At 42.1% G+C, this 15,304-nt stretch overlaps 1 protein-coding gene across 2 annotated transcripts in view; it reads left to right on the forward strand.

Moving 5' to 3' along the window:
• DOP1B (DOP1 leucine zipper like protein B) overlaps nt 1-14,326 on the forward strand; it is a 51,648-nt gene extending 37,322 nt beyond the window's left edge. For both annotated transcript variants that reach the window (XM_053969687.1, XM_053969686.1), the window contains exons 20-37: nt 169-280; nt 625-813; nt 991-1,116; nt 1,607-1,741; nt 3,346-3,401; nt 3,700-3,804; nt 3,886-3,952; nt 4,657-4,798; nt 5,361-5,443; nt 5,951-6,060; nt 6,679-6,825; nt 7,105-7,166; nt 7,752-7,880; nt 8,804-8,940; nt 9,325-9,380; nt 9,879-10,028; nt 10,452-10,581; nt 11,647-14,326. In XM_053969687.1, the coding sequence (XP_053825662.1) occupies nt 169-280; nt 625-813; nt 991-1,116; nt 1,607-1,741; nt 3,346-3,401; nt 3,700-3,804; nt 3,886-3,952; nt 4,657-4,798; nt 5,361-5,443; nt 5,951-6,060; nt 6,679-6,825; nt 7,105-7,166; nt 7,752-7,880; nt 8,804-8,940; nt 9,325-9,380; nt 9,879-10,028; nt 10,452-10,581; nt 11,647-11,904 (2,194 nt within the window). In that variant the 3' untranslated portion in view covers nt 11,905-14,326. The remainder of the gene's footprint in view (nt 1-168; nt 281-624; nt 814-990; nt 1,117-1,606; nt 1,742-3,345; nt 3,402-3,699; nt 3,805-3,885; nt 3,953-4,656; nt 4,799-5,360; nt 5,444-5,950; nt 6,061-6,678; nt 6,826-7,104; nt 7,167-7,751; nt 7,881-8,803; nt 8,941-9,324; nt 9,381-9,878; nt 10,029-10,451; nt 10,582-11,646) is intronic.
• Nucleotides 14,327-15,304: the final 978 nt, after the last annotated feature.

Genomic DNA, 15,304 nt, shown 5'->3' on the forward strand with positions numbered 1-15,304 from the left:
CAAGTATAAAAGCTCCCAGTTTTATGGATCCCTTCATTTTGATATTCCTGACCTGATATTCCTAATATTCCCTCAAATTTTAGCTATGTAATAGAAACAGGAACTTTTAGTCAAGGAGATACCACTTGGCTTATTAACATGTTTGGGTTTTTTTTCCCCTTCCCAAAGCTTCACTTCTAAAAGAGAAAATGTGACTCCTGATTACCCCCTCACCCTTCTGGAAGGGCTGACAACCATCGGGCACTTCTGCCTTCTGGATCATCCCCATCCAACAAAAAAGGTACATGGGAATCCCCTGACACCAGAGTCCCATCCCCTTTCCTTCCAGGTGAATATAAACAGGGACTTGTACAAGAAAATAACCTTAGAGAGGCCTCAGAGCACACCCAAAGAACTGAACTGACTCAAAGTGAAAGGACTGAGCTTAATCTTTCTGTATCTGAAGCCTGCAAAGTGAATTTTAAGTCATTGTTCATGAAGATCTTGGTGATGCAAATATCAGTCCTTAACAAACTGGTTTATTTTCTTTTGAGTTGATAATGTTTTGATGTGTTCCCTACAATTTTTAGGCTGTCGTGCATAAGAAATAATTTTAACATTGATATTTTGGGGTTTTTTTCCCAGTCATCCTGTTCAGCTGAACCTGCCAACCTGAGGAATGCCAGGAATGCCATCCTGGAGGAGCTGCCCCGAATTATGAACACCATGAGCCTCCTCTGGAGTGTCATAAAAAGGGAAGATTCCCAAAAAAGACCAACTGACTTCTTTGGGACAACTAAAGGCTCCTCTTCAGTCTACTTTAAAGCAACCAAAGTAGGAGCTCTTTTAAAATGCTGGGTTTTTTTTAATCTCCTCCTCCTCCCCAGTGCATTTTACATGGAGTTCTTTTATTGTTGTTTATTTTCTGTGTATCCTGGGAAAAGAAATAATATTTTATAAACCAGGATCTGGTTTTGCCTTACATTGATAATTATTTTCCTCCCTTTACAGACATTAAGAACAAAAATATTGGACTTCCTGAATCCCTTGACTGCACACCTTGGAATCCAGCTGATGGCAGCAGTGGCAGCAGTGTGGAGCAGCAAGAAACCTCACAGGAGTCACAGTAAAACCAAGGTGAAGCTAAAGAAAAGCAGCCTTTTATTTCCTATATAGAGGCAAATGTTACATTTATATGGTCAGTTCTCAACTCTGTTTGTAGATTCTTTGGGGATTTTTAAATAGGACTGAAAAATCTGAAAGCCTCTTAAGAAAAAGCATCAGGATTACAATTAAACCTCAATAAATAATCAAATAAAACCCACATTGTGGGTTTAAATCTGAGCAAAAGCCATTTTTTATTCAATACTAGATTGCAATTGGCCAATTCTATTTTAAAGCCCATGAATCAGCTCAATTTCCAGAGAAAACAAGAGCTGTGTTCTCTGGAATCATTATTTATTCTGGGGAGAACCTTTCCCTTTGCTGCTTTCACTGGGGCAGAATCCAGTTGTTTTCATAAGGTGTTGGGAGAAGATCTTTAAATGGCAAGGGCTGTGTTTGATGATCCTCTGTAACTCACTTTTCATTCTGAGGGTGTGTCTTCTGTTTTGTTTTCTCTTGTCAGATTCTCCCAGTGGCCAGTGCGTCCCAGCTCATTCTCGTGGACTTAATTTGTGCCCTGAACACATTGAAAATTGACACCATATTATATCTGGTCAAAGAGGTGGTCAAGAAACCAGCACAAATCAAAGGGGAAGAGGTATTTTATGTTCTAAAGTTTTTAAACAGCTCTTTTACAAAACCAAATCCACCAAGCATTAAGCATTTTTCTAATAGTACACAAACAAAATTAAAAAAAAAACCCTTTAATCCTAATAAAAAACCTGAAAACAAATCAAAAATCCATTTCCACTAATAACCTAAAGCAGAAAGTATACTTACATCTCCACAAGTTCAAAAGCAAAATAAATTCCAGCAAAGAACATGAAGCCATATGAAACACAAAAACATGTTAACAACTCTAAAAACAAAAAAGTAAACACACAAACATAAACTACACAAAAAATTACAACTAAGAACTAACACCTCTTACTTCACATACAAAAACTATAAACATAAAGTTAAATCCAGTATCATATTTATATATTTTCATTTTATTTACCTTCAACAATACAGTTTTACCCATTAATCAATCAAAAAACATTATTTAAATAACCTTAACCAATACATCAAACTTAAATACCATATGTTTAACTCATTCAAACCCTAAAAACCCATTTTAAACTTATTTAATCAATTTACCAATAAATACTTAATGAATACCAAAAACCATTCCTCCACATCTTTCACAATTCATTATAAATCCCTCTAATAAAGTATTTAAACCAAATTCCTTCCTAAAACATCCTTTAAACACCAAAAATTAAAAATCCTTAATTGTATCAAAATTCATTTTTACATCAAATTCAACATTTTTATACTTAAAATAGAAATGTATAATATAAAATCTGTAATATAAATACAAAAAATAGAATATAAAATAAAAAAATATAGATATAAATAGGAATAGATAGAAAGCAAGGTGGAGGTTTTAGGGTGGAGGCTGCTCCTTCTTCTTCACCTCCTTCTCCATGGCTTTGGGTGGTTTTGTGGGATTGGATCAAAAAGTCCCCATGGCGGGCACGGGTGGTTGGGTATTGGGTTAAAAGTGAAAATAATTGAGGTGTCATTTCTTAATTGCACAGTTTAACCTTAAAAAAACTATCTTATAGAAAGATAGTTAACCATTTTGTGCCTTGTTAGTAGAACACTGCAGAACTCAGGGTTTGTGAGACTGACAGATAAGAAATAATAAACATCTAATTCTGAATGCAAAATACCATCTCAAGTGCCTTCAATCCTGACTCTAACAGAAGTAGAAAAAGAAGCCAAAAATCAGCAAATAATGGTGCTTTGTGTGAGGAATAAAATATTGATAAGTTTTGTTTTGTAAAATTGTATAGAAATATGTAAGATAACAATATAAGTTGTTACTATTAATAATATTTAGTTATGAGTATGAGGAAATACTAGAGTAAACAATGTATGTAGTGAAGAAGAAATTGGTAATAATTAAGAATTAATTAGATAATATATATAATAAATAATGTGTATGAAATTATATAATTAGGAAGTGCTATAATCAAAAAGTACTAAAATGAGATTTTGGGAATAAATCCTTCCCTGGGAGGGTGGGGAGGCCCTGGGATGGAATTCCCAGAGCAGCTGGGGCTGCCCCTGGATCCCTGGCAGTGCCCAAGGCCAGGTTGGATTTTCTTTTCCTTTCTGATGGCCAACAAGTGTGGCTTTGCATTTCTTTTTCAGAAATCCTCTCTTGTGGACATCCCAGTGCTGCAGTTCAGTTATGCTTTCATTCAGAGGTAACTCACTCCTTCTGAAAGGGAATTTTCTGTGTGACTCCAGTGAGGGAACAGCCAGCATTGCCATTTTGCTTTCCTTTGACCTCCTTGTCCCAGAACACTTCTCTGCAGGAGATGTGTTGTCCCTTGGTTGTTGACACACAGACACAGAGTGCCAGGGCTGTGACCCTGACACTCAGGAAGGGCAGGACTGATCCTACAGCTTTTAGGCCACCAAGTTCCTTTCATTCGTTGTTTTTTGTTCTTTCCTCAACTCCACCTTCACCCAGGTGTGCTTTGGTTTTATTTTTTTTGGCAGACTCCCTGTCCCAGCCCTGCAGGAGAACTTCCAGCCCTTGTTAGGGCTCCTCAGAGAGTGTGTGCAGCTGAGCTTGGCTCCTCCTGGCCATTTCCTTCTCCTCAGGTACTGTGGGAGAGAGCAGAGGTTTCCCTGAGGTTTTACACTGTGCCATTCCTAACTGAGGGTGCTCTGATCTCCCCCCAGCACCCTGAATGACTTTGTGACAAGGACACCCACCCTGGAAAACAAAAAGGACCAGAAAGACCTGCAGGTACAGAGGGTTCAAATTCACCTTTTGGTTCCTAAACCTGGCACTGCTCATGTAAGGACAAGTGGAGGTGACCTGATCTGTGCTTTGGGTCTGAATTCCTGTGCTTTTGGGAATACCTGGATGTGCATCCACCCATTTTGGCTGAGGCCTGGTGAACAGGGGAGACTCAAACATGAGAGACAAACAGAATTTTGTCCCAAATGCTTGAAATCTTTTCAAAGCTGTTTTTTTTTTTTTTTCTGTGCACTATTATGATTTTTTTCTCAGAACTGAGCTGGTAACACAAATGGGATGTCACGAGTTCACATCCTGTGTGTGGATATTGAAATCTCCAATCTGTCTAGGAAAATTCATTAATCCTTGGAACTCCCAGCTGAGCTTGGCAATGGGAATGACTCTGAGCTCAGCTGTGTAAAGAAAGGAGCAGGGCAGGATCCTCCTCCTGTACTGCCTTATTTCACCAGCACAGTGTGAACACTGCTTACCTCAGTGGTTTTGGGTTGTGGCTTGGGTTTCATGTGCCAACAGAGAAATTCAATCTCCCCTTCTGCTTCAGAGTCTTGCCAGCAAAATGACAGAAAATGTCATTTTACAGCCTCTGCCTCGCTTTGGCTGGCTGGGATTTGGTTTCATTGCAGCTCCTCATTTCCCTGGGAATTACACATACCAATTAAATATCTGATGCCACTTTGGTTACGTTACAGGATGTGACCCAGAAGATCCTGGAGGCTGTGGGGACCATTGCTGGTTCTTCCCTGGAACAGACCAGTTGGCTGAGCAGGAACTTGGAAGTGAAAGCTCAGCCTCAGATTTTACCAGATGAATTCAACGTGGAGGATGCAAATGGTAACGTGACTTTCCCTGACTCCTGTTGCCCTGATTTTTAAAAGTGTTAAGTTTTCTTTTATAGTTCTTTTAAAAGTTTTAAAGTTCTCATAAAACTTCTTTAGCCTTCTGATAATGTTTACATATTTGAGAGTCAGAGTTCCCACACAATTTCATGTATAAATAGAATAGTTTACATATTTCTCCAGAGGTAGAGAGAAATGATTAATTGATCTTTAGACCAGTGTAGTTAGAGAAGTAGTAATTCCATCCTCCAATCCACAGCCACCTTTGGAATTCTATAAATACCAGATGTTTGACTAAAACTGGCTCTTTTCTCTTTTGAACTTCCCAAGCTTCTGTGTACTCATTTAGTGTCCAATAGTGACAGACCCCTGCTGCTCCCTGTCCTCTGCTGCAGGCAGTGAAGAGCACAAGGGGTTTGATGATGTGTGGTCTGCATGATTTTATATTTCAGTGTAACACCAATTTGCACATAAATGTTCTGATTGGGCAGCAGATTAGGAAACAGCAACATTTAAACCTGTCTGAAGAGAAAACTCGGTTATTTTGCCTCTTTTAGATACATCAGTGGCACCATCTTCAATGGTTTCTGCCTCTGCTCCTTCAATCTACAGTGTCCAAGCCCTTTCTCTCCTGGCAGAGGTCAGTGGGGCCCTCTCACCTGTGGGGTTTTTAAGCTGAGGACCTCAGCACTCTCACAGCTCCTGAGAGGTGGCTGTGGCCAGCTGGGCTTGGGCTCCTTCTCCAGGAACTGACAGAACCAGAGCACACAGCCTCGAGCTGCACCAAGGGAAATACAGGTTGGGTATCTGGAAAAAGTTTTTTACAGAAAGGTGATAAAGTTGTGGAGTGGCTGCCCGGGGAGGTGGTGCAGTCACCATCCCTGGGTGTGTTTGACAAAGCCTGGATGTGGCACTGGGTGCCAGGGCTGAGCTGAGGTGTTGGGGCTGGGCTGGACTCGATGCTCTTGGAGGTCTCTTCCAACCTGGTGATCCTTTTGAATTCTGTGAGGATTTTCCTGATAGATTAAACAGCAGTGCCAATCTTTTCGGGGCTATGCCATTGCACAAACGTCCATCCTGAACATGGCTGGAACGTTTGCAGCAGTGCCAGCTGTGGGTGTGAAGAGCTCTCCTGTCCCCCGTGCAGGTCCTGGCCTCCCTGCTGGACGTGGTGTACCGCAGTGACGAGAAGGACAAGGCCGTGCCCCTCATCTCCCGCCTGCTCTACTTCGTGTTCCCGTACCTGCGGAACCACAGGCCAGTCTCCCTCTGCTCCTGCCATTTTCCCTGCCTCATCTTTCTGTTTGCCCTTGTTTCTCCATTCTCTGTTCCCATTCTAATGGCTTTGAGCACTGTTTCCCCCAGGAGCTGAACTTGTTGTTGTTTGAGCTCTGATTCCCCCACCTGGGATTTTAAGTTTTGCTCAGATCTCCCTTTTCAGTGCCTGTCGGGGAATGGGGATGGGGCAGGTCCCAGGATCCACCAGGAAGCAGGAAAAGCATCATCTCTCCCTATCCCCTTCCTAGTTTTTCTCACAGGTGTGGGAGAGATGGATGATATCCAATGGGGACACAGGGCACAGAATCCTGGAATGGTTTGGGTTGGGAGGGACCTTAACTCCCACCCAGTGCCACCCCTGCCATGGCAGGGACACCTCCCACTGTGCCAGGCTGCTCCAGCCCCAGTGTCCAACCTGGCCTTGGGCACTGCCAGGGATCCAGGGGATTCTCTGGGAATTCCATCCCAGCCCCTCCACACCCTCCCAGGGAATAATTCCTTCCTAAAGATCTCACTCAAACCAACCCTTTTGTGGGTTGGAATCTACCTCTGAACTTTAAAAAAGCCCATATTGATCATTTTTGTCCTCTCCCCCAGTGCCTACAACATTCCCAGTTTCCGTGCTGGTGCTCAGCTGCTCAGCTCCCTGAGTGGATACGCCTACACCAAGAGAGCCTGGAAAAAAGAAGTGCTGGAATTGTACATGGATCCATCTTTTTTCCAGATGGACACTTCCTGCACTCAGTAAGACATGGAATCGCAGCACTCCAAGATTGTATTTTGAATTTACAAGGAAAGGCTTTAAAGGAGAAGAGTAACATTGGGAAGAAAATTCCATTTAGTGCTTTCTAATGGAATGGGATAATGTTAAAAATGGGTCTCAGCACTAATTCTGCTCCAGGCAAGAGTCTGCATACAAATCCTGCCTGGAAACTGTTTCCTGTATTTGACCCAAATAATTTCTGAGATGAATCCACACCACAGCTTTCCCTGGATATCTAATTCCTTCTTTCTCTCCTGCAGCTGGAGATCCATCATTGATCATCTCCTCACACACGAGAAAACCATGTTTAAGGATTTGATGAGTAAGTATCAGCTGCTGATCATTTATTTCTACCTCAATTTGAAATCTACTTGCATTTGAGCCATTTGGGTGCATTTTTATTACTCTGATTTATCCATAAAGTGCTGACTGTGTATAACTGGCCATTTTATTAACTTCATTCCCAGGTAAAGCTGTGTTAAATCTGGATTTTGGTCATGTCTAGAACACACCAGAGGAGGTTTTGCTGCAGAGGTGCTTCTGTTGGGTTCCCACATTCACATTTTGCTCTAATTTTGAGTTGTCTAAGTGTGACCTCTCTGAGGAGGAGACTTGGGCAAACTCTGCAGGAGTGCAGCAAACCTTCCATTGCTGTGCTGTGACCTCTAATTCAGGCTCGAGGGCAGCATGGAAGAACAAATCCATTGGCCTCAAGCACCTTTAGTCTCTTTTTCATCCTTTCTAAAAGAATAACTGAACAATTAAAAAAACACAGGACAAATCTTATTACGCGAGACGAATTGACGGTGGGTGACCCAGGAGAGTTTTTTGTCAGGACGCAGGGATTGCTCCCAGCCCCAAAGGCAGGCAGTTTTTGTGGGGTGCATAACTGTGCTGTGTGCTGCAGCCATGCAGAGCAGTGCCCTGAAGCTGTACCCCAGCTCTGAGCAGAAGGCCATGCTGCTGAAGCGCCAGGCGTTCGCCGTCTTCAGCGGGGAGCTCGACCAGTACCACCTGTACCTGCCCCTGATCCAAGGTGAGCCCCCAGCCCTGCCCTTCCCTTCCAGCTGGAACACAAATCCCTTTGGCCACAGAAGCCCCTGGATCCCTGGCAGGCTCCAAGGGCAGCTTGAGATGGGGCTTGGAGCAGCCTGGGGTAGATGAAGGTGGCCCTGCCCATGGACCTGGCTGATCCTTAATGTCCCTCCCAGCCCAAACCACTCCATGATATAAATTCTGTGAGAAAGCAAAGGCACCTCTTTTCCAACAAATGCTTTGGGGTTTTTTCAATTTTGAATAAAATTTATGAATCTCTGGGTTCCACCAGATAAATGACCTCAGCAAGGAAAGACAGGAATCTTGGTTTCAAGGCCTTTGGTCTGGAAATGTGATTATTTCATGGCAATCTTCCAGCCACTCTTGACCTGCTGTTGTTCTCTTTAAATGTCAGCTTTGATCACAGTTTGTGCACCATAAACCCACTCAGGCTTTGTCTGAATTACAGTTTAGTTAATACAATGCAAAGAACTCAGCCCAAAACTGAAGCTAAAGTAAAAACTATGTTTTGCCACCTCCCACAAGGTGGAGAGGGACCTTTCACAAGGAGTGACAGGAAAAGGGAGAATGGCCTTAAACTGACAGAGGCAGGGCTGGATGGGAGATTGGGAATTGGGAATTGTTCCCTGGCAGGGTGGGCAGGGGCTGGGATGGAATTGCCAGAGCAGCTGGGGCTGCCCCTGGATCCCTGGCAGTGCCCAAGGCCAGGTTGGACACTGGGGCTGGAGCAGCCTGGCACAGTGGGAGGTGTCCCTGCCATGGCAGGGGTGGCACTGGGTGGGCTCTGAGGTCCCTCCCAACCCAAACCATTCCATGATTCCACATTTTAATTCCCAAAACCAACTCAAATTCAGGAAAATGCTGCTTTTATTTTGCTTTTTCCTTTTTTTATGCTTCCTGCAGAACGCCTGACTGAGAACCTCCGAGTGGGCCAGACTTCTCTGGTGGCTGCCCAGATGTTTCTCTTCTTCAGAGTTCTCTTGTTGAGGATTTCCCCTCAACATCTCACCTCGTTGTGGCCAATCATGGTGACAGAACTGGTAAAAAAGAAGTTTTGAACATTTGAAAAAAAATATATTATATCTGAAAAAAACATTTGAACATTTGAAAAAAAAAATTACATTTAAAAAAGAAATTACAGTTGAAAAAAATCAGCCTGTGGTTTTTCCCAGCTTACCTTTTTCCTCTTCCCTGCTTGGAAATGTTTCCACAGTCTTACATTAATCTGATAATTTAGGGGGAAAAAATAAAATTGTCATTAGGAAATTCCTTCTGGATTAATTTTGGTGGTGTTAATGGAATCCCTTGCCTGGATTATTAATTTGTTACAAGTCATAAAGGTTCCTTTTCAATGTAAATCATCACTTTTAGTTGGGATTGAGTTGTGTGAACATTTCAGCTTCTCAATAATTATTTCTTTAAAGATCCAGACATTTCTACAGCTGGAGGAAGATTTAACTGAGGAAGAGGAACCAGCAAAGTAAGACCTGCCATTTGAGACACTTCTTTAAAATTAATTAATTTAATTAATTCTCTGGGATAGGGAGGAGAGTTTGAGAGATTTCTTGAAAATTAATAAATTAATTCTCTGAGATAGGGAGGAGCCAACAGGACATTTTACTATTGCATTTTTATTTTTCTATTAGTGCTAAATCATAATTTAGAATTTTTTAGCAGGTAAAATAGTGATATGCTTAAAAATATAGGTACTAATTATTAGTTGTGTACAAAAATAAAGTTAAATGCTAAGTCAGCAGTTGAATATTTTAACATGGTGCCATTTTTTAATATATTTTAGATTATTTTGCTCCTACAGAGCAAAAATGAAATAAAAATACTCCTACAAGAGCCTCCTACAGAATAAAAATAATTGTCCAAGAGCTCCTTTGTGTAAATGTGGGCATTCCTCTTGTGCTGACTGAAAAACCTTGGGTGGATTGGAGTTTGAATGGGACTTTTTTTTAAAATTTAAACACAGGAGCAACAGCAAAATCAGCAAAGCCAAAGGCTCAGGGGATGGCAGCGGGGCTGAGATCCAGCCCAACGAGCTGTGCCTGTACCTGGCAGCCTGCAAATTCCTGGACACAGCCCTTTCCTTCCCCCCTGACAGGATGCAGCTCTTCCAAATGTGAGTCCCTCTTCTCCTCCTGTTCCCTCATCCTTCAAAAGAATTCTCTTTTCCCCCAAGATTTCATTTGGCCTTTCATCAGTTCCTTTATGGAGTGGTGATATTGAATATATGGTGATAAATGGGATTTGGAAGAAGAATTTGGTCTTGGTGTAGGAGGATTTCCCCATCCTCTTTAGGAGTCCTTAACTTGGAAAATTGGGAGAGGAGAAAGGTGGAGATTGTTTTCCATCTGCACACACCTGGGAATGTTTTGGAGCTGGTTGTATTTAAATATTGGCAAATTAGTCATGTAATGATTCATTAATAGCAAAGAAGAACATTTATGACAGATTTTTGTAGAAACAACCAGTGCTGCACTAAAGTAGGCATGATCCAAACAAGGATTTTCATCTTTTTAAGGAATCTACCCATTTATTCCAGGTACAAATGGGCCTTTGTGCCAGAGGTGGACACAGAATCATCTCCTGTCACCTCTCAGCTGGTGGAAAACCACCAGGAATGCCAACCACACATCGTGAGGATCATGGATCTGCTCAAGATGAAATATGGGGTAAAGAAACTTCTCCTTTTAATTTTTTGGGGTTTTTTTTTGTTTGTTTTTTAATCCATTAACTTACTTTTCCAAACACAAGATTTTTAGTTATTCAAGGGATTTTAAGATATTCCCCGTGAGGAAGAGGAAAAGAAGCTGTGGCTGCCCCTGGGTCCCTGGCAGGCTCCAAGGGCAGCTTGAGATGGGGCTTGGAGCAGCCTGGGGTAGATGAAGGTGTCCCTGCCCATGGACCTGGCTGATCTTTAATGTCCCTCCCAACCCAAACCACTCCATGATATAAATTCTGCGAGAAAGCAAAGTCACCTCTTTTCCAACAAATGCTTTGGGGTTTTTTTGTTTGGTTTTTTTTTTTTTTTTTTTTTAATTTTGAATAAAATTTATGAATCTCTGAGTTCCACCAGATAAATGACCTCAGCAAGGAAAGACAGGAATCTTGGTTTCAAGGCCTTTGGTCTGGAAATGTGATTATTTCATGGCAATCTTCCAGCCACTCTTGATCTGTTGTTGCTCTCCTTAAATGCCAGTTTTTAAGTTATTCAAGGGATTTTTAGATATTCCCTGTGAGGAAGAGGAAAAGGCTGCCCAGAGCAGCTGTGGCTGCCTCTGGATCCCTGGAATGTCCAAGGCCAGGTCAGAGCACCCTGGCACAGTGGAAGAGCTCATGGATGAGCTGGATGATCTTCAAGGTCCTTTCCAACCTTTACCTTTAGTACATCCTGTTGCCCTGCTCTTTTGAGAGTTTTAAAGTTCTTCTAAAAGTTTTCTGTGCCTTCTGATGTTTACATCTTTCTACTGAATTTTCTTACACCGTTCTTGTAAATAATGATAGTTTTGCATTCTTCTTTGTGAGAGGAGAGAATTGATGGATGTTGGTTTGACCAGGGTGGTTGGAGAGGTGGCAATTCCACCCTCCAATCCACTGCCACTTTTGAAAATCTATATATAGTGGAGTTAGAAAATAAAATTTTTGGTTCTTTTCTTCCTCTCTTTTACATCTTCATGCTTGTGTGAGTTATTTCATGTCATAGTGTGACAACATCCCAGCTTTTTTTTTCCTTTCAGGACCCAAAGCACCCCGAGGGAGCTGCCAGGAATCCCAGATTCCCCCTGCTGAGCCTGCGCTCCGTGTCCAGCATCACCCAGCTGCTGCCTTTCTTCCAGACTCTGTGCTGGGCATTCACAGCCCGTGGCAGTGACCCCCAAAATTCCCACCCCTCTGCAGCTGCCTCCATGGATTCTCTTGGCAGCAACAGCATCAGGATGCTGCAGCAGCTGGAGGACAGTGTGGAATGTGATTTCCTGGAAAATATGGAAAGTTGAGCCTCACCTGGGACACTGGTGCTGGATCAACCACAGGGAAAGCTTGGCTGAAATTGCTTTTTCACCCCCAAATTTCCAGCTACCTTTTGGGATTTCTCTTCAGTTATTCAGGAGCTGGTGGTAAAAAGCAGGAATCTCCAGTTGCTGTGGTGGGAAAAAAAGGGCAGTTTGGTGGGAATTTCTCAGAGTTCCTGTGGTTTATTTGTTTTCCCTGGGAAGGATTAAAGACATTTTGTACATAGGGGAAGAATATTTTGGACTCGGTGGAAGTAGCAGCTGCCCTGGGAGTTCTCCAGTACTTTAAAGTGCTTTTGGAACTGTGTCCTGAAGGAAAATTGAAGGAAAATCCAATATTGCATGTCAGTGTACAATCAGTTTGCAGTGAGTCATTTCCTGAGGTGAAAGCCCCTCATTTGGCCTAAATTGATCAAATTCTAAATAAATGCCCCAAATTCCTCACAGATGGATTGTCTAAGTCTCAGCACTGTGCAAAGAGCTGCAGCTTTGCCCTGGCTGTAGTTTCAGCTCTGTGCTAGAACAGCATCTTCAGGCTTAGCAATTCCTAATAAATCAGAAATGTGCATAAAACACAAACCTATACAGGAACACTTTGTATCAGCATAACTCGAGGGGGTTTTATTTTAATTAAGTGATTAAAATATTTTAATTAATATTTTTTAACTAAAAACTTTTGTTCTTTCAGTGACTCAGGTGGCTGCAGCTTCTGAAATGCAACTAAATGAAGAAAATGCTGTAAAAATAGAAATTGCTTAACTAAAATGAAAATAGTACTCTTCTTTTTTTTTTTTTTTTTGTTTTTGTAAGAACATTTTTTGTACAAAAGAATGTATTTGGCTGTTCCTGGATGGTGAGAGAGGTAGGGGGATCATCCCTAAATGACTTTTCCTAAATGAAAAAGGACATGGGAAAAATTTGATTTGGAATCAAGGATTTCTTTTTCCCAAACTCCCATAACAAACAAGGGAGGCTTCTCTGCAGTGGGTTTTAGGTACAGATGGATGAGATTTTCATCTTGGGTTTATAAACTAAAACAGTGAAACACCCTTTACTCTCATACTGGAACACTGTACAATAGTAACACCACAATAGGCTCGTGCCAAACTTATTTAAATCCTTTGCATTTTTACAGTGAAGGAAAGTGGTGGACTGAGGTGTGGTCATTAAGAATGTGAATTATTTCTATTAATTTAATTTATGAATGTTCTCTAATGCTGTTGGAATGAGCACAAGTGAAAAGTGACCCTTTGAAAGCATTGCTTGAATATTGGAGCAGGCCACTGTTAAGATGTTGGTGTTCATTTCCTGCCTACCTTCAATAATTTTTATGGATAATCTGAATACTCAGGATGGTTTGGTACTTTTACCTTCAGTTTCCTTCTGGTTGCATTCCATACTTGGATATTTCCCTTAAAATGCTGATAAAGGACAGTAGGGTAAGATGGGATGTTGGGAAGGAATTCCTGGCTGTGAGGGTGGGCAGGGGCTGGGATGGAATTCCCAGAGCAGCTGGGGTTGCCCCTGGATCCCTGGCAGTGCCCAAGGCCAGCTTGGACATTGGGACACTGGGAGGTGTCCCTGCCATGGCAGGGGTGGCACTGGGTGGGCTTTAAGGTCCCTTCCAACCCAAACCATTCCAGGATTCCATGATTCTGTTATTCCACGATTCTATCTGTTAAAAAAATCTAAGACAACTTTTTGCCATTAAACTGCTTTCAGTGGCATCAGACATTTAAGGGACTTGCAGAATCCTTCCACTTCAGAAGAAAAAGTTCTTTAAAATTTAGTATCCAAGCAGATCTTTTATAATTATAGATAACATGTGAAAAAGGAGGAAAGGGCTTTAACTAAAAGTCCTGCTTGAATGCTGGAGGGGCACAGTTCCACAGGCCCAAAGGGGAATATTTTATTCCTTTATTCCATAACTTCATTACTTTTCCATGTGGGACTACCTGTGGTTGTTTTCTCCTACTGATAAATCCACTGGGGAGCCACAGCAGGGCTGTCCTGCTCTGAGCTGGTCCTGCCAAAGCAGAACAACCTGACTGTCCATGGATCTGGAAAGGTTTTTGCCTGGAACTCCAGACATTCTCTCCTGCTCCAGGAGAGGAAATGCTTTTGCTTTGCTGTGATTTTGCTTTTCAGTCTAACCAAGCTCAGCTTTGTCTTTTGGACACTTCAGCTCTGACACAGCAGAGCCACAGTGCTCAAAGGGAGACTTGGAAATATTCCAAAGGATTTCATTTTCCTGAAGGAAAAAATTAGGAAGTGCAACCAAGGTAAACTGCTGAAGAGCAGCAGGACTTGAAGTGTAGAGCATTAAGTGATGGTTGTGTATCCCATACCATACATGAATGTAATTCTTCTATTAATATTAAATGTTATTTTGCAATGCCTTTTCAAATGCAGTTCTTATTTTTCAACCTGCCTTCACTGCTCACTCACCAAGTTTAATTTTTTTCTGAGTCTGGAAAAGCTCCCAAATTCAATCACAGAGTAACTGAGGTTGGAAAAGACCTCCAAGATCATCAGGCCCAAGCTGTGCCCCATGCCCACCTTGTCCCCAGTCCGGAGCACTGAGTGCCACATCCAGGAATTCCAGGGATGGGCACTCCAAAGCTCCCTGGGCAGCTCTTCCCAAGGTCTGACCACCCTTTCCATGGGGAAATTCCTGCTGAAAATCCCATCTCAGGGCATGAGGGCTGTGGATCCCAGCAGGACTCACTGCTGGCTCTGCCTCTCCCCCTCTGATCCCACAGCCCTGCTGCTCCACTTCCTGCATCCCTGGAATTGCCACACTGAGATCCCTGTCCCTGCCTGGGACAAGCTCTGGGCAGTTGTGATGGAGCAGGGAGCACGTGGAGGCAGCTGCTGCTGCAGGGATCATGGCTTGACCCTGGATGGAAGGAGAGACTTCCCAGGAAATCAGGAGCTGCTGCTGCACAACTCCAGCCTGAACATTTTACAGATCCAAGGGAATGCCCTGGAAGAAAACTCTTTCCTGTTCATCCAGAGGGAAGAAAACTCTTCTGTACCATGAGCTTTAACACCTCAGGCTGGAGAGTGTGGTCTAAATGACTGTGTGTGGTAGTTTTAGTTTGAAATTGGGTGGAAATACTGATTTTGTGTAGTGGTTTTGGTTTGTTAATTTGAGATTTTTTGGTTAATGCATTCATTATTGCAGTGGGTTGAGTGTTGGTTAATTATTAGTGTACTCACTAGAATGTATTTACTTATTTTTTGCTGTGATATAGGATTAGGAGAAAGGTAAAGTAGGTTTAAAATTTTAAAAGGGTGTAAAGAAAAAATTATTAAAAGCAACTAAAGAAAGAGTAATAAGAATTAGAATAAAATCTTTAGGATACTTTTCTTTTTCTTATAA

Source organism: Vidua macroura, chromosome 2, assembly GCF_024509145.1.
Source record: "Vidua macroura isolate BioBank_ID:100142 chromosome 2, ASM2450914v1, whole genome shotgun sequence".
NCBI classification, from domain to species: Eukaryota; Metazoa; Chordata; class Aves; order Passeriformes; family Viduidae; genus Vidua; species Vidua macroura.